Source organism: Heptranchias perlo, chromosome 2, assembly GCF_035084215.1.
Source record: "Heptranchias perlo isolate sHepPer1 chromosome 2, sHepPer1.hap1, whole genome shotgun sequence".
Lineage (NCBI taxonomy): Eukaryota > Metazoa > Chordata > Chondrichthyes > Hexanchiformes > Hexanchidae > Heptranchias > Heptranchias perlo.
The window spans coordinates 80,832,156-80,857,889 of record NC_090326.1 but is presented as its reverse complement, the minus strand read 5'-3'; the positions used below and the strand labels follow the sequence as shown (position 1 = coordinate 80,857,889).

Sequence of the window (25,734 nt, the reverse complement as noted above, 5' to 3'; positions counted from 1 at the left end):
GTGGTGATGCACTGACACATTTTATGGTGAGTTGTGCTGCTTACCATGCCACTCGTATGGAGTTCCTGCTTTCCACCTAGCAAAGGCTCAAACCCATTCTTGTCAGTAGTATAATGACCAACAAGTGATTATTATCCGGCAGGAGGTGTGTGTGTGGGGGGGGGGGGGGGGGAATGGGGTTTGAAGGTAAATGGTGCCTTTATGGCATTTCAGTGACAATCCTTGATGGAAGTTCAAAACTGAGTCTGTAGCAGATTTGGTTATCCAATAGTTGAACCAGGTAAGTCCACAGTACTGTTGATTGTTCAGTAAACCTGACTCAAGAATGGAATCTGGAGGGGTAGGACTGTCATTGAGGACTGGAATCAATCCTACTTGACTCAAGATAACCCTTCAGGCCAATTCCCTCAGCCATGACTCTGCCAATCTGCACCTAAGTTTTCTGGACTTATGTGAGGTGTGATGCTACTCCATAGTGGGCAAACAGAAACACTACCTGTGTGGATTTCTCATTCGCTTGGTTTGGAGACACAGACACTCAAGTGGCCAAAAAGAAACGCATCATTTACAGAATGCTTTGAGGTAGTGATGTTGGTCTGCATTTAACAGCTAATGTGAACACAGAGTTGCCCTATTTGGTATGCTTTGCTGATTGAGTAAACAATGCCAGTTGGCCATAAAGTGATCTCAGATGATAAAGCCAATTTTCCGAGTTCATGATGCCACTTAGACAAGTGTGGATTAATTAAGGAAAGCCAGCACAGATTTGTTAAAGACAAATTGTGTTTCACTAACTTGATTGAGTTTTTTGATGAGTGCCGCATAATAGGATTTTCATCAAAGTTGAAGCCCATGGAATAAAGGGGGTAGTGGCAGCATGGATACAAAATTGGCTAAGTAATAGGAAACAGAGAGTAGTAGTGAATGGTTGTTTTTCGGACTGGAGGGAGTTATACAGTGGTGTTCCCCAGGGGCCAGTCCTAGGACCATTGCTTTTTTTGATATATATTAATGACTTGGACTTGGGTGTACAGGGTTCAATTTCAAAATTTGCAGATGGCACAAAACTTGGAAGGGTAGTAAACAGTGAGGAGGATAGTGATAAAGTTCAAGAGGATATAGACAGGCTGGTGGAATGAGGAGAGGCAATATAAACTACAGGGTACAATTCTAAAAGGGGTGCAGGAACAAAGAGATCTGGGGTATATGTGCACAAATCGTTGAAGGTGGCAGAACAGTTTGAGAAAGCATAGGGGATCCTTGGCTTTATAAATAGAGGCATAGAGTACAAAGGCAAGACGGCTATGATGAACCTTTATAAAACACTGGTTCGGCCACAACTGCAGTATTGTGTCCAGTTTTGGGCACCGCACTTTAGGAATGATGTGAAGGCCTGAGAGAGGGTGCAGAAGAGATTTACTGGAATGATTCTGGGGATGAGGGACTTTAGTTGCATGGATAGACTGGAGAAGCTGGAGTTGTTCTCCTGACCGTAGAGAAGGTTGAGAGGAGATTTGATAGAGGTATTCAAAATCATGAAGGGTTTAGACTGAGTAGATAGAGAGAAACAGTTCCCATTGACAGAAGGGTCAAGAACCAGATTTAAGGTGATTGGCAAAAGAACCAAAGGCGACGTGAGAAAAACTTTTTTACACAGCGAGTGGTTCTGATCTGGAATGCACTGCCCAAGGGGGAGATGGAGGCAGATTCAATCGTGGCTTTCAAAAGGGAATTGGATAAGTACTTGAAAGGAAAAAATTTGCAGGGCTATGAGGAAAGAGCAGGGGAGTGGGACTAGCTGGATTGCTCTTGCAGAGAGCTGATACGGACTCGATGGGCCGAAAAGCCTATTCCGTGTTGTAACCACTCTACGATTCTATGAAACTGTGTTATTTATGAGAACAGAGTAACTGTTTGTGTAGAGTACATATGGCAGCTCCCATTCATCTATTGTCATTGACCAACAAAGTTTTATTTTGCAGTCTCTTAATGGATATTTTCTCAGTATAACTTAGAAACTGACACAAAATGATTGCCTGTTATATCTGTTTGGTTTTGTGCTGAGTTTGCAAGCTATGCACAGCATAGTGATTTGTGAGGGATTGGGAAATCTCATCTATAAATTACCATATATATTTAGGTTGCATAATGATGTGGTTGAAAGTTTTGTTTGAAAGTATTAACTACTTTAGTTTTGAAAACAATTTGATAGCTTAACAAGGGTCAAGGCATGAAGGTACGATCAGTTATATTCTACGGGAAATTGGCTGCAGTAACATTCTTCCTGTAAAATGATCAAGCACGGTCCTTCCAGATCAGTCAGCAGACTATTTGTAAGAGTCCTGATTGGATAAGACATTGCATATTATAATCCAATTTAACGTGCTGTTACAGATGTGCAAAACTAACAGCACAAAATAAAAGACTGCAAAATGATCATCTAGTATTTAAGTTTCAACCTCTCTCCATTCTTCTCTCTCCTCCTTTTATCAATATGTTTACAGTCAGTGTTCCTCTGAACATTCCTGCCTCATTTCTTCTAAACTCCAAATGCACCATCCCACATACTCTTCCTCCTCTTTGCATCACTCTGTGTTGAAGTTAAGACTCTTACTTTAACTCATTCTTTTCCAGTACCTCAAAACTGCGGAGCTCCTTGCTTCCATCAGTATTTGCTTCTTGCTACAATCTTCAGTCCTTTAAATCCCAGTGGCACCTACACTATGGGCCTTGTTCTTTCACCTTAGTTTCACAATGTTAAAAAAATGGAACAAACTAAAATGTCCAGGCAAAATAACTGAGTAATATTTGATAAAATGGAACTCCTGAAAACCAATAGATGTTAAATGGTAATACTAATTATATCTAAATAGTTTTATGTGATTAAAAATAAGCCTTTTAAGCCAGGATGTTGTAAATGAAGATTGGCAAAACAAGATACATTATTTTTGGTATTCACATATTCCTTATTATCATAATTTCTTCTGTTCTCATTTGCCACTCACTGCTATTTTTTTCTATATTTCCAACTCCTTTTTGTTACATCCTTATTCATTTCTCTCTAATAATGTCACTTTGTATTGTCAGTTCTCATCTATTGTCATTTTTTTACACAAAACTGTCATGTCCATGTACACTTTATCATTTTCTTGTCACACCAGTCAGATGCAAGTGTTCAGAGCGCAATCTAAATTGGCGACGTAATCAGTATTTCAACCAAATTACAGTAGCAGTCACTGTACAAAGTGACAGACATTTTACAGCAATTTTATTGTAAAAATGTTATTCCAACTGGAAGGTTTCTTGGAGAAAAACAATATCATATTTAAATGAAACCCTGTTTTTGTCACTTCACATTTATCATCACTTTTTGACTGAAAGTGACAGTAAGAATCAACTGTGGCAAAATAAAAACAGTACTCCCAGATCATGAACAGGCTCTTTACCTGCACTCCATGCAGTTCCCTGTGTATTTAACATAAGTTGTTACTTCATTGTACAAATAAAAGTACACAAGAATGACATGGAAACAATAAAACTGTGATGATCAGAAGATTATGAGTTCATATTCCTACACTGGGGTTTGAGCACCAGTTTTGGTTGACACTCCAATGCAGTACTGCAGTGTTAGACATGGAGTCCTTTCAATGAGACATTAATCAAAGTCTCATTTGCTTACTTTAGGAGATGATAAAGATCTCATGCCGCTATTCAAAGAAGAGCAGAGAGTTCTTCCAATGTCCTGATCAACATTCCTCCCTCAAACAACACTATAACTATTCGTTCATCTTATGATCTTTGGCAGAATGTTGCTGCCTCAGGACAGCTGCTGCATTTGCCTATATGATAACAGTTACTGCACTTCAAAAGTAATTAGTGTGAAAAGTACTTTAAGATGTTTTAACATATATGCAAATATTTATTATATTTTTCTAAATACTAAAAAAGTAGTTTCATATCTCAAATTTTTTCCTTGCCCTCCAATTTTCTTCCTTTCTCTTCTGGAGGTACTATCTCATCCTCAGGTATGTTCCACGGGCTCTGGCTAGACTGTGATTGTTGGCAGGCTGTTTGAATATGGGTACATCACATCTGTGTAATCTTGTCTTCACTTGTTGTTACTCAGGAGGCACTGGACGCTGATCAGGAACATGGCTAATTTTTCCACCCTAAAGAAAAAAAAGTTTGACAAACATTTTTTGATTACAGAAGAAAGAAAGCAAGAAGAGTCATATGTCATAATAATATCGCACGCAAGATAAACGGGGGCAGTTTTCCTCTTTATATTATGTGTAACCAGATTGTAAGCCTGAACTCTATAAATAGGTTTATAATTTTGTTACCACAGCATACAGGGGAACTCTTTCCCAGTGGGGATGCACTTGACATAATTTGCACAAAAATACATGGAAGTTACAACATTGAAACAGGCCTTTCGGCCCAACCAGTCTGTGTTGATGTTTACCTTCCACGTGAGCAAATAGTTCTCATCACATTTATCCACCCTGTTCCCATATCCCCTCAACCCCTTTTCCTTCATCACATTATGTATTTGTAAACAAATAAAGTTTGGAAAACACTTTGCTGTTCGGACGATATCCACACTATAATTAGCCTCAGTGCCCCTGGACTGGAGAAGGGAAAAAACAGTGAGGATCTGCATTCCTGACTGGTAGTCCTTAGTCAATCTGTAAAGTGTGCATGTGTGGACATTGGTGAGAACATTCATTACCTATGTTCACATGTGCAGAGTGACTACTTGAGCAAGGTACCAGTGTACACCAGTATGTGAGTGCCTCAAACTGTACCCTGGCAGGAATCAGCATACAGAAGAGGAGAGAAATTTGGGGGAAATAGTTGAGCGTTAACACCTTGCACATATTAAAAATTCAAGTTGCCAAAATTATGATTAGCTAAACACCACAGACCCAAAAATTAATACACTTACAGTGGGAGTGCATTGTGAGGACATTGCGTTTGAGGGGGCGACAAAGACCAGTGGTGGCAGAAAAAGCAGCATAACCTGGTCCTGTCAGGTCCCATTTGAAATGACTTCAGGATTTCCTGTGGAAGAGGAGTTGGGAGCAGAGGCAGGATAGGCCAGCTGTTGCGTCCGCCCTTTGCAACATATTGTCATTAGTGGATATGGGATGGCATCATCCACCAGAATTCCCATTAGTTCCACCCACAATGTCCCTGGCATACGATACCTTCCTTGGCCAAAAGTGAGACCTCCAAGAGTGTTCCAGGTCAATTTTATGGCCTGGAATGCTCAGAAAAACTGAACATTTGGCCCCAGTAAAATTTGCATTTTTATAAAGAGGCTGATTTCAAGCTTGTACTGGAGTTTCCAGCTGGACCTATTGGCTTTGCACATGTGCAGCTGGCCAGTGCTGCATTCTGCTGCCCTCCTCCACCTCCACTTAGCCAGCTGCCTAACTGCGCTGATACTGGCTTGGGTGCCCAGCTAAATATGCAAATTGCCTGACCATAAGTAATCCATCAGGGTCCAGCACAAAGGCCATTGGCAGGTCAGAAGTCATGGAACAGAATCGTGAGTCCCAACAGGGAGGCCCAAGATTGGACCTCATCAATGGGCCAGATTTTGCTGTAGCAGGGCATCTAACAGCATATGCGGTTAGTTAGACTTGCCCCTGCACCCTTCAGCTCAAAAACTTTTGCCCACAAAATTGCTGAGAGTGCGAGCTGATAATGGCGCAGCGAGGGAAACAGGGCATCTGGGACCTGAGTGAATAGGACAAGCAATAGGGTATCTCCTTAACAAATGAGATTTAAGGATTGGGAAATAAACACAGGAAGGACAGAGAAGGAGGGTGAATTAAAGGGGGTGAATTCAATGTCAAATCAGGTACAGAAAGAGAAATAAAGAGAGGGAAAGAAAAATTGGATTAAGAGAGAGAAAAAAAAGAGACAGAAAGGAAAAGTAAGAAAAAAAACATTTAAATTTAAAATTTAATATTTTTAAAATCTCCCCGAAAAATTCAAAACCTGAAGGAATGAGATCCACACTTGTAATAATTAATTTTCAGTGCCGGAGAGGTTATTTGGCAGTAATTAACAATTGTCACATTGTTAAAAGGATACTTAGGCTATTAATTACTAACCCTAAATATCTGTGGTGAGTTTAGTTCGTATCTACCACGCAAATAGAGCAACACACATGATATTCAATGTCAATGGTGAGGCAGACAGCGGAATGCCATTTTCACAAAACTAACGGCGGAGTGCCGCAACTCAGACAGCAACTTTTGGATATCCATGTATAATCGCGCATCTGATCCTCGGCTGAAATTGCTGTACCATTGGGTGAGCTGCCGATGCCTATCGTGCCTCCGTGGGCAATTGATATTGGGCCGCTTGCCTCGCCAACAGTGGCTTGAAGGTAAGTCCCGGGGGAGAGGGATAGAGCAGCAATGGCGGGGAGTGATCAAGATACTGTGGAGTCAGGGAAGCAGTCCTTTAATCTTTAATCTACATATAGATTGGGCAAACCAAATTAGCATTAATACCGTGGAGGACAAATTCCTGGAATGTATACGAGATGGTTTTCCAGATCAGTATGTTGAGGAACCAACTAAGGAACAGGCTATTTTAGATCTAGTATTGTGCAATGAGAAAAGGTTAATTAGTAATCTTGTTGTAAAGGAGCCCTTAGGGAAGAGTGACCATAATATGATAGAATTCTTCATTAAGATTGAAAGTGATGTAGTTCAATCCGAAACTAGGGTCTTAAACCTAAACAAAGGAAACTACGAAGGTATGAGGCGCAAGTTGGCTGTGGTTGATTGGGGAACTACATTAAAAGGTATGACAGTAGACAGGCAATGGCTAGCATTTAAAGAAATAATACATAATTTGCAACAAATCTATATTCCTTTAAGGCACAAAAACCCAACAGGAAAAGTGGTCCAATCGTGGCTAACAAGAGAAATTAAAGATAGTATTAAATCAAAGGAACAGGCATATAAAGTTGCCAGAAAAAGCAGTGAGCCTGAGGATTGGGAGCATTTTAGAATTCAGCAAAGGAGGACGAAGAAATTGATAAAGAAAGGGAAAATAGAATATGAGAGTAAACTAGCAAAAAACATAAAAACGGACTGTAAAAGCTTCTATAGGTATATGAAAAAGAACTAGCGAAGGGAGAATTTATAATGGGGAATAAGGAAATGACAGAGAAATTAAACAGATGCTTTGTGTCTGTCTTCACGGAAGAAGACACAAAAAAACTCCCAGAAATACTAGAGAATCAAGGGTCTGGCGAAAATGAGGAACTGAAAGAAATTAGTATTAGTAAAAAAAATAGTACTAGAGAAATTAATGGGACTGAAAGTTGATAAATCCTAAGGACCTGATGATGTAACTCCACTATTTAAGAAAGGAGGGAGAGAGAAAACAGGGAACTACAGACCTGTTAGCCTGACATCATTAGTAGGGAAAATACTAGAATCTATTATAAAGAATGTGATAACAGGACACTTAGAAAATAATAATAAGATTTGGCAGAGTCAACATGGATTTATGAAAGGGAAATCATGTTTGACAAACTTATTGGAGTTCTTTGAGGATGTAACTCGTAAAATAGATAAGGGGGAACCAGTGGATGTGGTGTATTTGGATTTTCAGAAGGCTTTCGATAAGGTCCCACACAGGAGGTTGGTGAACAAAGTTAGAGCACGGGTAATATACTGGCATGGATTGAAAATTGGTTAACAAACAGAAAACAGAGAGTGGGAATAAATGGGTCTTTTTCAGGTTGGCAGACTGTGACTAGTGGGGTATGCAGGGATTGGTGCTTGGGCCCCATCCTGTGAAGAGGATGCAAAGAGGCTTCAAGGGGACATTGACAGGCTAAGTGAGTGGACAAGAACATGGCAGATGGAATATAATGTGGAAAAATGTGAAGTTATCCACTTTGGTAGGAAAAACAGAAATGCAGAGTATTTTTTAAATGGTGAGAGATTGGGAAATGTTGATGTTCAAAGGGACCTGGGTGTCCTTGTACATGAGTCACTGAAAGCTAACATGCAGGTGCAGCAAGCAATTAAGAAGGCAAATGGTATGTTGGCCTTTATTACAAGAGAATTTGAGTACAGGAGTAAAGATGTCTTACTGCAATTAGATAGGGCCTTGGTGAGACAGTACCTGGAGTATTGTGTACAATTTTGGTCTCCTTACCTAAGAAAGGATATACTTGCCATAGAGGGAGTGCAACAAAGGTTGACCAGACTGATTCCTGGGATGGCGGGATTGTCCTATGAGGAGAGATTGAGTAGACTAGGCCTGTATTCTCTACAGCTTAGAAGAATGAGGGTGATCTCATTGAAACATACAAAATTCTTACAGGGCTCGACAGGGTAGATGCAAGGAGGATGTTTCCCCTGGCTGGGGAGTCTAGAACCAGGAGTCACAGTCTCAGAATAAGTGGTAGGTCATTTAGGACTGAGATGAGGAGAAATTTCTTCACTCAGAGGGTGGTAAATCTTTGGAATTCTCTACCCCAGAGGGCTGTGGAGGCTCAGTCATTGAGTACATTCAAAACAGAGAGATTCCTAGTTATTAAAGGCATCAAGGGATATGGGGATAGTGCAGAAAAATGGCGTTGAGGTAGGAGATCAACCATGATCTTGTTGAATGGCGGAGCAGGCTCGAGGGGTCGGATGGCCTACTCCTGCTCCTATTTCTTATGTTCTTATGTCTTGCTCAGCAATGTTTGTGTTTTTTTTAAACTTACTTTTTAGTGGCTTACAACCAGTCCGACAGAGAATCTGGAGCAGAGCAGGCCCTACTCCTGCTCTACTCTGCGATATCCAATTTCCTAGATGGGGACGAAAATGGAAATTAGGCCCCTTATTAACTTATGTAAGGGGCCTAATGCCTGTTTTAGGTGGCTGCCAGGGATGCCTGAAAAATGGCCCGGTCCAGTATTGGGTTGGATGTCTTTCTGGTGTACTTTGGGTGCGGAACTTCCCCCCACCCCCGAAATTGACCCTCATTGCACCCATTGTACGCTTGTAAAACAGGCACAATGAGGTCCAATTTCTACTCCTATACCTATACCTCTGCAAGTCTGTTCCTCTAATGATGTCTGTAGTAATATTTAAAAAACTATTCCAAAATAGACAGCAAAAAGATGTTAATGTTAATCATAATTCATTATCACCATGTAACTTTTACTAGGGGTCCTAATGATGAGACTTCCTTTTTGAGCACTGGTAACAATAATTTTTGTACCACGATCCTTAGTGTTTAGGCCCAAGAATTATTTGAAATATTTCCAATTACCTTACAATACCTCTTAAAAAAAACTGTTGTCAGTTTTTCAAAATATCAAACTGCCGTCATATCCACTGTTAATGCAAGAGTTCTCTCTCAGTGCTATTAACTTACTAGACCCCAGCAGAGGTGAAAAAATGTGGTCAGACTGCACCGTCTGCTCCTTCTGACAAAATAGGTAATGTGATCACAGGATGACGTTACTCTGAACTGTGTAACCCAGTTTAAAAAAGTGCAGATTATGGAGCAATACACCTCTTGCATTTCTTTATGTAAGTGATATTGTTCCACAAAAACTTATGACCCTTTACCATTGAGAACAGCCCAGCAAATTCTAAGAATGCATTCTACGGTATGTGTGGCAAATACATCTGGAATTGAAAAAGCATTTTTCATTAATATGATTTTCCTAATAGGGACCAACATAACAGGTCTAGGTGTATATTTTCAACAACAGAGAAAGTTTACCAGGTGGAATCTTGGACAATTTGGGATCATTTGAGTTTGCAGGTGTCTGAAGCCCACCCTCACCCTACTGAAATAAAATGCTTCCTTTATAGTTGTTAATTATTTTTAGTGTTTCAGCGGTTGACTTCATACAGTTGTGATGCTTTATGCTTCATGTCAAGAGACTCCATACCCCATAGTAGTATCCTGGGAGGGACAAAAAAAGCAGATCAAAAGCCCAACACAAATTAGGAAAAAACAATCTGGAAAATTCCTCTTTGATCCCTCTAGGTGATCAAAACTAGTCTAAGAGACCACACTGACCATGACTTAAGTTATTTGGTATCTACCTCTTGTATAATCCGATCTCCGCCCCAGCCAGGAACTGGTCCAGCTCTCTCTTGAAGGTATACAGTGAATCCACACTCACCAATCAAGCTGGCAACTTGTTCCATAGGCCTACTATTCTCTGGGAAAAGAAGAACCACCTAATATCAAACCTATCTCTTCTCTTATGTAATTTATGCGCACGATCCCTGGTCCTCCCCAACATATCTTATTGAAATAATTTGACAGCGTGCACACAATCTAGTCCTTTCATTATTTTATAAACCTCAATCAAATTTGTACAAGACATTAGTAAGGCCACACTTGGAATACTGTGTACAGTTCTGGTCACCCTATTATAGAAAGGATATTATTAAACTAGAAAGAGTGCAGAAAAGATTTACTAGGATGCTACCGGGACTTGATGGTTTGACTTATAGGGAGAGGTTGAATAGACTGAGACTTTTTTCCCTGGAGAGTAGGAGGTTTAGGGGTGATCTTATAGAAGTCTATAAAATAATGAGGGGCATAGATAAGGTAGATAGTCAAAATCTTTTCCCAAAGGTAGGGGGGTCTATAACGAGGGGGCATAGATTTAAGGTGAGAGTGGAGAGATACAAAAAGGTCCAGAGGGGCAATTTTTTCACTCAAAGGGTGGTGAGTGTCTGGAACGAGCTGCCAGAGGCAGTAGTAGAGGCGGGTACAATTTTGTCTTTTAAAAAGCATTTGGACAGTTACATGGGTAAGATGGGTATAGAGGGATATGGGCCAAGTGCAGGCAACTGGGACTAGCTTAGTGGTATAAACTGGGCGACATGGACATTATGGGCCGAAGGGCCTGTTTCCATGTTGTAAACTTCTATGATTCTATGATTCTAAATGCGCCGCTGAGTTTCCATTTCTCTAAAGTATATAGACCCAGCTCTTTAAACTATTGCGAGCGTTCACTCCTCTTCAGTGGTAATAGCAGACCAGAGCCAGGAACAGTGATGAAGGGTGGAAAAGGAGCAGCACTGATTTATGTCCACAATTACGGTCCACAATTACCTAAAAACAGTGAAACACAGATGGTTGGCATGTATGGGAAAGGAATATCCAAAGCTAGCAGAGGCCATCATTACCATAAGGAGATCCACCATAGGATCAACGTTTTATAAAACTCAGATTGGAAGCTTTTCATGGGATTTTCTTTAACTGAATAATTCAACATGTTAATCTCCTCTTCAAAGATACAGAGGAAAACTGTTAAATGATAATGATTTTGCCAAATAATCTTATTCACTTAACTGTTCTATTCTTTTATCCGTTTTAACTGTAGTATTAAGTTTGGCAAGAAGCTAACTGGATTACAATTACAGTACTGTAAAAATTGTCGCACAATTGTTATTGATAACTGAAAGTGTATTTATGTCATTTGCTTCATTACAATATACACATTACAGTACAGCACAACAATTTTGTTTTAAATGGCTGTGATATACCAAATTGTTTAACGATTTCACTCTGGGAATCTGGAAAACTTTTGGCCCATTCAGAATCACAATTGCTTTCACTTTATCAGCAAGGGAAATAATTAATAATGGTGGTGTTTCCATTATTCACAGTGACAGAATTTCTGCCAGTTTGTTGCCAATGGGTTTGTGTGTCGCTAAAACATGGGTAAGTTATAAGCATCATAAGGCTTGAGCATTAGCACCTGATGAGGCAGTTTTCACACCGAAACAAAAACGCTTGTGACATTATTAATAAATAAAATAAAAACAGAAAATATTGGAAACACTCGGCAGGTCAGGCAGCATCGATGGAGAGAAAAAGAGAGTGAAAGTTGCAGGTTGATGACCTTTCATCAGACTCTTGTCACATTAATTGCCAAAAGTGCTTCAGCCCTAGCACCTGATGTGGTATAACAGACTCTGAAACATCACTGAATTTGTTACTAGATGATTTTCACACCTATACAAAAACCCTTGCAAAAAGAGTTTAACACATTGATTGAAAAAAAGGGCATAAAACATTGGCTTTAGCAAGGCAGTACAACACCTAAATGAATAAATCCAGACTTTTGTAATTCATTTGAAGATTTTATTCATTTAACGGTTATTCATTTAACAGGGGCAGCTATCATTGCAAAAGACAGAAAAGGGATTTGTGCATAGAGATTTTATTCTCTTCAACGTTTTATTGTTTTATCAGTTATTCATCTAAGTAGGCTTTACTGTACTGGGGGGTGAACTTTTAGGCCTCCCGCATGGGTCACCAAAAATGTGGCCACTGCAATGTTCCGCTGGGCCTACCGCTGAGCAGTTAGATTGATCCCTGAGTCAAGCAGTAGGACCATTTAAAATGCAAATCGGGGACCTATGAAGTACATAGGATCCCATTGCAATTTTTGGACTGGACTGAACTGAGCAGAGCATGCACAGTGCATGCTCTGACTAGTATCAGCTGGCTGCCTGGCCGAAGAGGATCCCAAAGGCAAGTTCATCTTTATTTTTGTGGTCCTGGGAGGAACAGGAATGCTCCTCCAGGCTCTACAAGACCAGCGTGGGCCGTTGCCACCTTGGCTCCCATCTCGTCTGGCTCCCCTCCCTTCCAGACATTGGGGGCCCCCTTTGTGAACATTCCTTCTTCTGGCTTGGAAACTGGCCAGGCTGCTCGACATTGCAGAATCCTGGAGCTGATGGGTGTCCTGTGGTGCTTGATCTCTGGTTGCAGCCTAGCATCCCGATGCTAATGAAGCCCGGGCTTCAAAATGTACCGGGCCTCCCACTGGGACTACCAGGTGCCCTGCTGGCACATTCCACTGGCCAACCATCTAATGTCCACTCGGGGGGAAATCCACCCTTTGGAGCACTTAGTGCTGCATTATTTTACTCAGTTAGATGAGGAAGGAGAAAGTCAAATCTGAAGTTCTGTATATAATTAGACAGGTATAATACCTTCCAAAACATTCAGTCACTATAAAAACAGAAATAGGGTGTCAGATATAATAGCTCTATCCTGTGTCTGTATACATAGGGTGGATATGTACTGAGATTGCTAGTAGAATACCACAAGCTTTTACAAATCCAGAGGCTAGCTTCCATTTTCAAAACCAAACTTGGCATTCACGTTCAAACCTGCCATTCCCATCATTAAGTTTGCCTAGATACTTTTCTATTTTCTGTTGTCACTAACAACACTTGCAAAGGACACAAAGTTGAGACGTTACAATATTGTAAAATAGTTATGCTCACTAAACGATTTTACAAGGAAATAATGTATGAAGCAATGTATCTGTTATGAGCCAACTGTATCATAATGTAGGATTCAAACAATATAAAAGAATGTTAAGTACCAGATAAGGCCAATCAGCCTATCAACTCATTTCTTACTCATTTTTGTGCCATAAAATTCATTGCATCATTTGTACCTGATGTAATTATTAAGACATAAAAGATTCTGAGAAACTCAAATATCTCAACCATTAAAGCAAAGAGGTTTATTTATTAAAGAGTTGCCGCTTTTATGAAAAAGTGTTTGGCTAATCTTTTTTGTTTATCTACAAGCGCAGGATACAATGATGTAAATTACATAGAAGCACATCATTGCTTCACTTGCTTGTGACATTGTCATGATAATAATGAACCATACTTTTATAATAAAAACAGAAAATGCTGGAAAAGCTCAGCAAGTGAGGCAGCATCTGTGGAGAAAGAAACATAGATAACGTTTCAGGTCAAAGACCTTTTGTCATTTTCTGTTTTTATTTCAGACTTCCAGCATCCGCAGTATTTTGCTCATGCTTCTTCTAATCCTTATCGCTTGATCTCCGCTTGCCCCAACCCCACCCATTCCCTACTCCCAAAGACCAAAAGGTTCGCAAACACTTTTTCAGATTAGATCTTTCTAGTACATATGTAATTTTGAGAGAGAGGTTACCTGATAAGTACATTGAAATACTATTTTATGCATGAGAGAACAGCATATGATGTTAAGTATTAAATTATTAAGGTTTCCTTGATGTGGCAGATAAAATTGATGTTCTGTAGTTTTCCTCTGAGTATTCTATTTGTACCCCAAGTTTAAACACCGTTTAAGCAGGAAGTGTGTACAATATTCCTGTCAAGTATCTTTTATCACTTTCCAAAGATGCTTGGCTATGATTGTGAAAATTCCCATAGTACAGATTTCAGTAGAACCCCCCAAATTTGTTATATTCCAAGCACTAGATTTTTGTTAATAACTCACGGACCTATTGAAAATGTTTAACTCCTTGACTGAGCATTACTTAGAAAGTTTACAAGTATTCATTGAATTTAAATTTAAATATAATATTGAAGATCAGTTCTGCATTTTACTCTAAAATGTGGTTTCTGTAAACATTGGCTGTATCATTATTCATATTGTGGAAGATGAAAAATGGTGTTAATGGCAGGATTGATTTCAATTTAACAATGCTTATATTTCAGAGCAATATGTGTAATTGATTTTCAATTAATAATAGTAGTTATTTTTCCAAATGTTCTTCAGTCCCTATTTATTTTGCCTAAACAGTTTTCAAAACTGCAGTCAATACTTTTTCCATTGTTTTTCTTTTCACAAAATCAACAAGATAATTGTGGATGAGGAAGGTAATTTAGCTCATCTTAACTCAACAATCCAGAAAGACCCTAAATTCACTCCATTATAGCATCCAATTGTTTCTCAAATTATTCCAGTGTTTTTGCCTCCAGTTGATCAGTTCTTGCATGACAATGAACTTCCGGATATCAGTACTAAATTTGCCTTTACTAATTTGAAACTATGAGGGTGACATTGGTATTCGGCGGTAGTGCAAAACCAACGGTAGCAAATCAGAGGCCTGTTTTGCATCCAGCCCAATTTTGTTTTCCATGAAGCCAATGGAAAGGAAAATCGAGCAGGGTTAAAACCGACTGCCAATTCGCTATCGCCCGTTTTGTGCTACTGCCGAAGACCAATTCACCCCGATGTCCCCTTGTCCTACCACGCAATTTAATTTAAAGTAATTTTCTGGATTTATCTTTTCCACTCCTGTAACTATCCTATACCCTATAAGATAACCTCTCAAATGCCTTCTTTCGAGGCTGAAAATGCAAAGTTTCTCTGGTCCTTCATTTTAACTCAGACTTTTAATTCTAGGGATCAGCCTCATGGCTCTTCTCGACACTGCATGCAGTACTTGAATGTATTCATTACATCTTGGTGATCAGAACTGGATATGGTACTCAAGATATGGTCTGACCAGATACTCTATAATTTTATCATGACTTAATCTGATTTGTATTCTCCTGTTTTGGCTATTTAGTTCAACATTCTATTGGCTTTGTTAATCGATGGCCTATTTCGACATGTTCAGTAGTAAGTCTACCAGGACCCGTAGGTCTCTTTCAACTTCAACTTTAGCTATATCTATACCATTTATGAAATACATATGTCATACATTTTTCCTTCCAATGTCCAGTACTTTATACTTGGCTGCATTAAATTCGATTTGTCACCGTCTTGCCCACTTACATATTTTGTCCAACTCATTCTGTAATTTCTGGGCTGCCTCCTCCAATTCCACTGCCTCTTCTAGTTTGATATCATCTGCAAATTTGGCAAATTTACATTGACATTCTGAATCCAAATCATTAATGTAAAATAAAAGCAGGTGTGGTCACAATATCAATCCTTGGGATACCCCACTCAGTAATTCCTCCCATCCTGACATAATTCGTCCAACAAGTTCCCATTGTTTTCTACTCTTCAGCCAGTTTCTTATCCATTCCCAAGACTTATTTCTCACAGCTTTGAACTTAACCAGTAGGCTTTTGTGTGCAACTTTGTCAAATGCTTTTGGAAGTCTAGGCATATCACATCATAGGGCAAGTTATTAAAAGAGTGATTCCTCGCTTGCATCTGTGACACCAGTGTTTATTACTGCTCCTTTCCTCTGAAATCAGAGAAGGCATTTCTCATTGAAAAAAGATGGCGCCAGCTACCCTGAAACATTGTTGATCCTGACATATCCCTTGTGTAGAACACACAGTAAAACAACTAAAGCATTCTACATGTAGGGCACCTTTTTTTCTTTTTTAAGATTTAGCAAAATCAGTTTGGAATACATTATGAAAAAGGACAAGAAATGTTGGAAATATGTAACAGACCTGCTACCATCTGGAAAGAGAAAAGACAGGTTAATTTTCAGGTATTATTTGAACTGATACTATCTTTTCTCTGTCAGATGCTGGCAGTATTTTCTGCTCTTACTTTAGATTTCCAGTATCTGCAAAAATGTTATCTCAACAATATGAAAAAAGCTAGTACACACCTATCTCTGTTGCCCCATTTGGGGCAAAATTTCAGAGATAAAACATGTAGACAAACTATTTGGGCTGAAACAGTTGAAATGACGTCACATGAATGAGGAACTAAATCTTTCCCTAGTCAAGGTGGAGATTACAGTTTTGCTCAGTTTTTTTCAATGCATATTATGATTAGTGTAATTTTCTTCCAGTAATGTGTGAAAAAGTATTGCAAAACATATCAATATTATTATGATTCATAAATACAAAACAAGCTGATAAAAACAATGAATGGTAACAATGCAGAAACATTTTACAATGATTTTTCATTTTCTGAACCAGTCACAAACTCCAAAACAAAAACAATGTACTAATACGACCAAAGAAAAACTCAAGAAGAATTAATTTGATATGAAATGTATAACATAATTCATCAATGAATTAACAATTCATCGTAGGTTTTACAAGGTCAGAAACCTACCGAACATAATTATTGAAAAAAATTAGTCCTACTAAATATCATAGGTGTAATACTAGGATGCTTAAATAATGCAAGGAGATAGTAATGTGTAAGCACTTAAAATTTGTCTGAATTTCCTCTCTGCTGTTTAGCAGATTTGTTAACTTATTTATTTTAAACAGGTTTAATGTTGGCAAATTAGTAGTGAGTGGCATAATTTCAGAACCAATAGGCGAGTTGTACAATGTCGCTATCAAGTGTATCATAGTTAGAAAAAGTGCCAGATTCCGAAATTACTGCCGATCACTCACTTAAATCTGACGCATAGCCGGATTTTAAATGTGCTCAGTTTGGATACCCTGGGAGCGTTTAAAACTTTGTACAGATTGTTTGTTTTAATGTTAGTAGAGAGTTAACGCCCCTGTCTGCAATCCCCTAACATGAAAAAAAAGCTGACAAACGAAGCAATGCTCCTTGCATGCGTCCCAGCACTGGTGCAGACTCAGCTGTACCGATCTCAATGTAATCCACAATGATGCCCATTCAGCAGTATAACTCCACGTCTTCCCCGTGCACTGCACTCCACAGATATCAGTCTGAAACCAGTAGGTGCAGTATAATTGCAGTCTAAAACATATTGACAAGAGTGTAAAAATGGTCATTTGAAATAGTTTGTATGCGTACTTACAAAAAGCTCCAATGACAAATAAATCTGAATATGCCATCGCTACAATGTTAAGATGTTTATAGCACAGCAGATAAACAATACCGTTACAAAGCAATGGACATACGGCAACTGAGCAAGTCGGTATAGCTTAACGTGTTATTACGAATCCTCTGGTAAAATAGCATGTCTGACAAGATTCTGAAATATTCCGACCTTTACAAGGAGATCGTAATTATTTTGGTAACTTTTTTAAAATAAATTTAAAAATCTCACTGAGCAAATATTACCTTATACGGTTGTACTTTTATTTAAGGATTGCAGTACCTCAAATTCCTGTACATTAACCAAAATCCTCTGAAACCATGGCAAACAGACCGAAACTTGCGTCCATACACTGTAATATTAAATTGATTATTTTATATACCAAAATACGCAAGCGACAAAGCAAAAACTACACAAATGTTTCCAGAACAGAGAAAGATTTTTGTAAAGTGTTGCAAACACGCACAAACAATGCAGGACTTTCACACAGTTACAATAGTCATTAAAAACGCATAACCACTACACAACATAAAATACCCACAAGCGCGGGGTAAGATAGTTGTGTCTGGTACACACGGGTACTGTTCATACATCAATACAGCCCAGGAATGTGTGATTGTAGCGTTGAGGTAGAACCGCGAGGTGACGCTGTCCAGCCAGGGTACAGAGTTCTAACCATGACACTGCAGAAATCCAAGAGACTCCTTAAGCGATTTCAACTTCGCGCAATCTAGATTTTTTTTCTTTTAAAAAAGCTATGCTCAAGTTTTGAATGAATGGTTATGGAAAAAAGAAGTAAGCCAGGAAAAATATTGAACCTTCGGCTAATTACTGAGAAAAAAAGAATGAACGGAAATGTCAGATTTCCCAATATTAATCTATCTGAATAAACATAGCCTCTGGAACCATTATTTATATTTTAAATATTGAGCTTTTCATTCATCCCAACATGTCTGTGGATGATCTAAATACACATGTTGCTTTAACTTTGCGTAAGTTATTTCTCTATAAATCGCTGCGGTTCTTTGTATGTTTCTGGTGCCCTAATAAAAGCTTAATAGCATGAAAGCTTTCTCTGGAGCACAGTTTATAGTCTTGTGAAAAAACGCTGGGACTGATTGCTGAAATGACTGAAAATGGTTTCAAACCATTTGCGTTTCAACTAAATTGGACCATTATAAATAATTAGTGCAGATCGGTTTGATGCATTTGCTGAAAGGAGACGTAAATTTACTTTGTTTTGTTTCCAAGTATCCACTTTAATTTAATTTTTGGGGAGTTGTTTCTTGACGATGCCAGAAGTCCGGCCAGAAGTATTGAAGTGGAAATTCGGGTCTTGCAAGTATCTGACTAAAAATTGTATTTGTATAATGTTTCGGTATAATCAAAAATTCAGGAATAACTGTCTAGATATAGAAAAAAAGCTTTCTGCGGATGTGTTTGAATGCGCCTTACTTTTTTAACTGTAAACACGAACTAATACAAAGGTTACTTTATAAGGTTGAACAACCAGAAAATTACTTTAATTTACGTTAGTCTGTGTTCCGGATACTTAGTTATTCGTTAAAAAATGCTTGGCGTTGGCTAGGGAAACTTGGTCATTGTTGTAAGGTACCAGAAGTTTGTAATTGAAAACTTTGGAAACAAAAACGCGCGCGTTCGAGAGTTTGACCTTGATATTGAAAGGATAAATAGAACAAAAAAAACGAAGCGCGACTTTTTAATTTTTATAATTCACGTCACACAATGCGTGAATTTCTTATCAAACTTATTGGGGGGACTTTTGAATACAATGCGTATTAGCATTTTCACTGCTGTAGTAAATTGCAATAATTAACTCGGGGACTCGATGGCTTGGATTGTATTAATTTACCAAAATGTGTGACGATCCATTGCTCCCTCCTCCTTCCCCCTCCCCAACACACACAACCCCACTTCTGGGACTTTATAATCATAGGGTATTGCTGTTTCAACCGTCTGAATAAACGAAAGGCTGAATCAAAAATTATTATACTTGCATGTAGTCTCCATAAATTGCAAACAACAGAAACGTATACAAAATAAATATTTAACAATATTAGTAACAGATGAGAACTCGAGCTGTTTCTGACCCTATTTCGCCGGTCTTCGCTACCGTGTCAAGTCTCTTTGAACCAACATGCCCCCATCACCACCAGCACCGCTGTCAGCCGCAGCAAACAGCAACAATTGCTCTGTGTGTCTTATACAGTGAATAAGCCCCGCAAGTAACTTTCAGCAAAACACTTTCCCCCAAACCTCGCTCAATGGAAACAATTTTACAAAAATAATTACGTCACAATTTTCGAAATGATCTTCGGCAGTCTTATTGAAAGGTGAAGACTTTGCATAAAACAATTCGTTTAACAAATCGTTCAGATTGTACAATTGAAAATAATATTCTAGTGAAAATCCTAGACTTTGAAGCTGTCCACTTCCATTAAAAAATATACGCAGCTTTAAATCTATATTACTGCTGCTGTATAAATATTTTTTCATAACAGGACAATTTCAAAGTACTTGTGTTAGGTCACCACTCGAGAAGAAAGGCTGTAAATTGTCCGCAAGTCGCGAGTTTACTTGTTGATGGACAACAGGTTGACCCAAAGGGCAACAGTGATCTCAGCTCTGCCTTGATCTGTGAGCTGTGATCTGCAACCTTTGGTCTCAAATCAGATAAGAAACCGTTTACTTTCTACTACCTCTGTACCCTTCTCTATATACACCTTGTATTACAATATAATGAGCTTTAAATTCGATTGAAAGTGTGCAGTGTAACAAAACATAGCTTTCACAATTTAACCTGCTGAAATGTAATGCATATGAAAAAAAATATTGCAGTAACATGATTTAAAATAAGGATGCTGCTGTAAAATACATTCAAAACCAATGAAAAATGTGATCGACGTTTTATATAAAGATTAGAAATTATAACCGTCAGAAAACGGCATATTCCAACGAGAAGGTGGAACAATAACTACAGACACCACAAAGATTGTCATACAGGCAAAAATTGTTTAGAACCCGACCTGGCCTTTGACTGGTTCACAGTGGGGCTCTGAGATGGAAACAAAAGACAAAATGGTGAAATAGATATGTTTTATTGTTATCGTCACTCTTATTGTTATGAGCCGTATGCATAAATGCAGACGGGAGAGACTGTTGCTTTTCTAGGATACTGTATTTGAATATAGTGCAACTTTACAATCAGAAAAATAGAAGCACAACTGTGAGTGGGAACGATAATCAATTTAAATTGGCCCCGATCGAGTTTATAACTTTTATATGAGATCTTTCTGTAAGTTTCCTTAATTTATCGTGACACGAAATGTATGTAATTATAACTGAGCCTCAAAAGGCCAAATCCCATCGCTACTAGTTAATTGGTAATTACTAAGGCAGCAGCTTTATCTAAACGGCACAATAAGTATTGTAATGGCTAGGAATAGCTCTTTGAATCTTTTACAACCGGAGTTAACGATATTCAAATAACTTCCCTGGACTGTTTCAGTGAAAACCCAGGCCTTTGAAATTTTCCACATACATACATAAAGCTTTTGAAATTAACAGAACCCCTTTGATATCAATGGTTGCAATGCAGTCTGGTCACTTGAGATTGCTCTTAGGACGTTTAACATACAAATACCTCCTGTTAATGCACACAATGCCTAGAGCAAATTAAAAGGAAAAGATTGTTTGTAAAGTAGGTCTAACCCTCAGCAAAAAAAATACAACGCATAGTTTTAACTGGAATGTCAAAATAAGTTGAAACAATAGTTGTTCTGATAATTCTTTCTCTCGCCTAAACCACAATATGTAACTTATTAGGAATGAATGAAGAGCAATATCTTTTAATTGCAGAAATTTCTGTTGAATTTATTTGTTTTTTTAGTTCTACCAATTCACATTGCAGGACTCTTCCCATAGCTAATTGGAAATGTACTTTATAAAAGTGCATTGCCTCCTGTTTGAATTGTGATCATTCTTGGAGCATTTAAATCGTATTTTTAAAAAATTCTATACATGTCATTGTAGTAATACATTGTGCACTTATAAACTAGAGGGGTACAAATATCACTGGAGTCGAAATTATCCTGAAGAGACGAGTAGGTTTTTGCAAAAGTTACCTCGCATATTAACTAAAAAAACTGTTGAATGATCTTTCGTAAAATTGTACCTAAAACAGCGTTTGACCTTTGAAGTTTGCTGTACATATATTACTTTATTTTGGTACACACATTTCAGATACAATTAATTCAATGTCTGTGCCGAGATACAAAGAAAATGTATTAAATACAGCCGAAGGACAGACTCTCTCTCACTGGTAAAGAAAACTTAACACCTCAGAAGTGCACAGAACACGACAGAGTTCAAAAACCTATAGTACTCGTTGCGTCTTTCGAACTGTTAATAACGCTGGGTTACTCTAATGGGTGCACCTAGTTGTATTTTTACAAATGTTTTTCCATAAAGTGGTTTGATTAAAGATTATAGACTATATTTCCAGTTTATATGAAAGTTTAAATACTTTTCTATTTTTTAAAAAAAAGATCAAATACACGCAGACAACAGGTCAGATCTACTCCAAGATTTATTCTATATTTTGGGGCCTGCTGCAAACCCACTTGTTACGAAATATATGCGAAATTTGCCTTTAAACTACCTGACTGCCAGTATATGCAAATAAGTAGATACATGCTCCATTAAATTAAATAAAAAGCCATTCAACATTTACCAAACATCGTCTGCTTCATTCTTTAAGATTTTTTTCACAAATCCAAAATAAAAAGAAAAAAAGTTCTCAAAGTGCGTCCTGGATACACCTCAAGATATACAAGTTCAGAAAAATCGCCATGAATTTTCCAGCAACATATCATTGTTACTTTCTTGACAACAACCAAAAAAACCCTTAAATTTACCCATATATATGTTCAAATATTTTTTTCAGAAGAATTTACAGGAAAATACTATACAAAATCGTCTCCTGGACAAATAACGTCTCACACCTAGATACTGGTGGAGCAATTATTTAATAATTAACTATTCTTAATCATGTCCCCAGTTTTACAAAGCCTTGCAGATATTTTACAAAGTTGTTCTAATCCTTTTCATTCTCATTACACAGCGCCGTCGATGGTGTTTGAAATCAATTCGTCACTTTATTTTTTTTGACAACGAAAAGAATAAGTACCTTAATATACATGATCAAATACTTGTCGAAGAATTTACAAGCGAAAAATACTATACATACAAATCGTCTCCTGGACAAGCAGAATTTGCACTCGTAGCTACAAGTGGTGGAGCTTCTTCAGGTAGTTAAGGACAAAAAGAAACGGAATACGTTTCGCCCTGTGCATATGTTACTATTGTGCGTTTTGTCGGATAAAAGATAGTTGGAAAATCGGTACAACTTAGAGAAATCTTCGCATTTACAGAAGCAAAGATTCTCGATTTACAGAGAATTTTTTTTAAAAAAAGTAACGAAACGAATTACTGGGATTGCAGAGGTAAACACACACATTGCTGTTTTTAAGAAAGGTTTTGTAATCCAGACGCAAGAAAAGACTTTGGATTCCAAAGAAAACTTAAAATTGTTTTGAGCTGATGCAAAGATTTCTCTAAACTCTATTGCAACGGATTGAAGTAAAGTAAACAGTATAAGGCCGGTAAATTATAATAGCAAGAAATAGCATTTCTACCTGAACGAATAAATCACAAAATTTCAGGTGTAGAACCTCGTGGAATTTATGCAACTTGTTTTGTCCTGAACTACCTGGTCTATCCTAGCAAAGCAGATTTGGGTGCATTTTTGTTGATTTTTTTAAGCTCCCCTTTTTTTTTACTTACACGTAAATCTCTTCTTTTTAAAGTTTTAACCATACTTTTTTTTTTGTTTGTTTCTTTAAAGCGCCCTCACTCTAGGCCGTTATTATGGCCGTTGAGCGCGCCTGCCGAGCCGCCCTGGGCTACTGCCTGCAGCAGGTCCGGGGAGTGGCAGCGTGGGGTGCCGGGGGCGCTGTGTTCGCTGTCGGTGTCGCTGCCTTTCTTGCTGCCGCTGCCCCCGGCTCCTCCGCCGACTCCCCCTCCTCCGACCCCGGTCGCCTGGTGTGTCTTGACGTGCTTGCTCAGGTGGTCGCTCCGCATGAAACGCTTGTTGCAGACGGGGCAGGCGAACCTCTTCTCGCCGGTGTGGGTGCGGAGATGGCGCTGCAGCTCGTCCGAGCGGGTGAAGCGCTTGCCGCAGAAGAGCCAGTTGCACACGAAAGGTCTCTCGCCCGTGTGCCAGCGCAGGTGAGCTTTCAGATGCGATGTCTTGCCGTAGACTTTGCCGCATCCCGGGATATGGCAGCTGTGCAGCCCTTTCCTCCTCAGGCTGGCCCCGGCTGGCCCCAGTCGCTCAGCCTCCTGGCAGTTGGGGCAGTCGCAGGTCGCCCGTCCCGAGTAGCGCCTGGACGAGGACCTCGGAGATCCGCCGAGGGTAGCCGGGCTGCCCAGCATGGAATTGGCGGCCAGCGGCGAAGGAGCCGAGTCCGCGTAAGAGGGCGGTAAAACGGGCTTGAAGCCATCCTGGGCGATCAGATGTTGGCTGGTGGTCAGGAGATGAGAAGATGCACCGTTGATGCCGGCTGTGCTAAAGGCCGAATGGCTGAGACCTGAATAGTCCGAATTGTAGCCGCTCAGAGGGGAATGGAGAGAAGATTGGAGCCCGCTCGAGTGTAAGGAGGATTGCAGGGCCCCGTTGGGGTTCTGAACGTCAATCCAACCTGCTGTTCCCGGGTGGACATCCCACCAAGTCGATGCGCTGCTACCCACGTCCCCTGCTATCCCGGGATGGGACGGTTTGAACCAGGATTCGTAAGGGTGTGCCATCCCAACTCGGGGGTAGATGCCTTGCAAACTGTTTTGCAGAGTGTCCACTGAAGTATGAACTTTGGAGATGAAGACCGGTTGGGCAGCGTCCTGGGAGCTGCTGGAGACTGGAGACTGAAAGACCGAGTACTCGTTCCCAAAGGGCGACGTGGAAGAGGTGTTGGAGGTGAGGGAGAAGGCGCTGCTTCCCGATGAACAGTTGACACTGAATGAGTCTGACAGTCCTGCCCCGTTCCTGGAGCCTGAGACCCCAAAGCCGGAAAGGCTAGAGCCGCTGTTGCAACTGGAAGCTGATCTTTTCCAAGGATGGAATCCTTTTCCAAAAGACGTGTTGTCCGACAGAGAAGGAGACGGGCTGGGGCTGCCGATTTTATTACATGTAGCAGCCAACATTGCCAGAGGAGTTGATCCTAGCCTCGGTTCTTCCTGCAAAGAAAGCACAAACAAAAAAATGCATACAGTTGCAATAAGCCCAGTACTAGCACATTAACACAGCAACTGATTTTACAACCAGCTTACACTGGCACATTTAAAGTAGCACTGTAAATTTAAATATTCTTAAATCCTTTAAATAAGAAGCGAAACTGGCAGTAAATGTGCTACGAAAACTTGTGGCTGTGAAACTCAATAGAACACAGCAGTGTATTATTAGCTTTTACAGTGTTTTCTTTGGTCTTTTAACATTATGCAAACTTCAAGAAAAAACAGAGAATTGGGCCTCGCCCAACTCCACAAACTGTAACAAAAAGAACATAGCTAACATACCTGTAGAACCTGGAGGATCGTAAGAATAAATCAGAAGGCAATTTAAAATTTCACAGGTAACTCTGCTGACATGTAAAAAAAGGCCTCCCTCTGTCTCTCCGTAGGATCGCGCTTAGAGGAAGTTCGTGCAAATGCCCTTAGAGCTGTGCCAAACTAAAATGTGACTCGGCCCTTCTTTTACCTCTTGCTTTATAAAAAAAAACTCAACAGGAGACTGATAGCCCTGCCTTGACTGGGGCTTTTTTAACCACCTCGATCCAACAATAAAGAGCTAATTAAACCAGCAAGAAAATCCTTAGACTCACCCCCAGAAGTGAAGTTGCCATCACAAAAAACTGCCCTCCTCAGAGGATCTCTTTTTTTATTATTTATAAATCAGAGCACTTTTTTTAGAGGTGTGCAATACAATGATCAGTTCCGCCCATTCAACCACAATTGTAGCGCCTCTCGCCTTTGAAGTACCGCTAAGCCGCCGCCAGCCAATCAGCTTCGCGGCTCTCGTGACACAAGGCATTGTGACGTCACCCAACACACTCTTCCACTCAGCTCCTCCA

The 25,734-nt window shown here is 39.4% G+C and overlaps 1 protein-coding gene across 1 annotated transcript; it reads right to left on the bottom strand.

The window, feature by feature from the left end:
* Positions 1–23,379: 23,379 nt before the first annotated feature.
* LOC137333925 (transcription factor Sp8-like) lies at positions 23,380–25,506 on the bottom strand. Its single transcript, XM_067998284.1, has 2 exons — positions 25,486–25,506; positions 23,380–24,841 (listed from the first exon to the last, which is right to left on the bottom strand). The coding sequence occupies exons 1-2, from the start codon at positions 25,504–25,506 to the stop codon at positions 23,459–23,461; spliced, it is 1,404 nt and encodes a 467-aa protein (XP_067854385.1). The 3' UTR covers positions 23,380–23,458.
* Positions 25,507–25,734: the final 228 nt, after the last annotated feature.

Coding starts and splice junctions, on each gene's coding strand:
- LOC137333925 (XM_067998284.1), bottom strand. CDS start 25,506: ATGGCAACTTCACTTCTGGGG. Junction 24,842..25,485: donor TGGCAACTTCACTTCTGGGG/GTGAGTCTAAGG, acceptor CTTTCTTTGCAG/GAAGAACCGAGGCTAGGATC.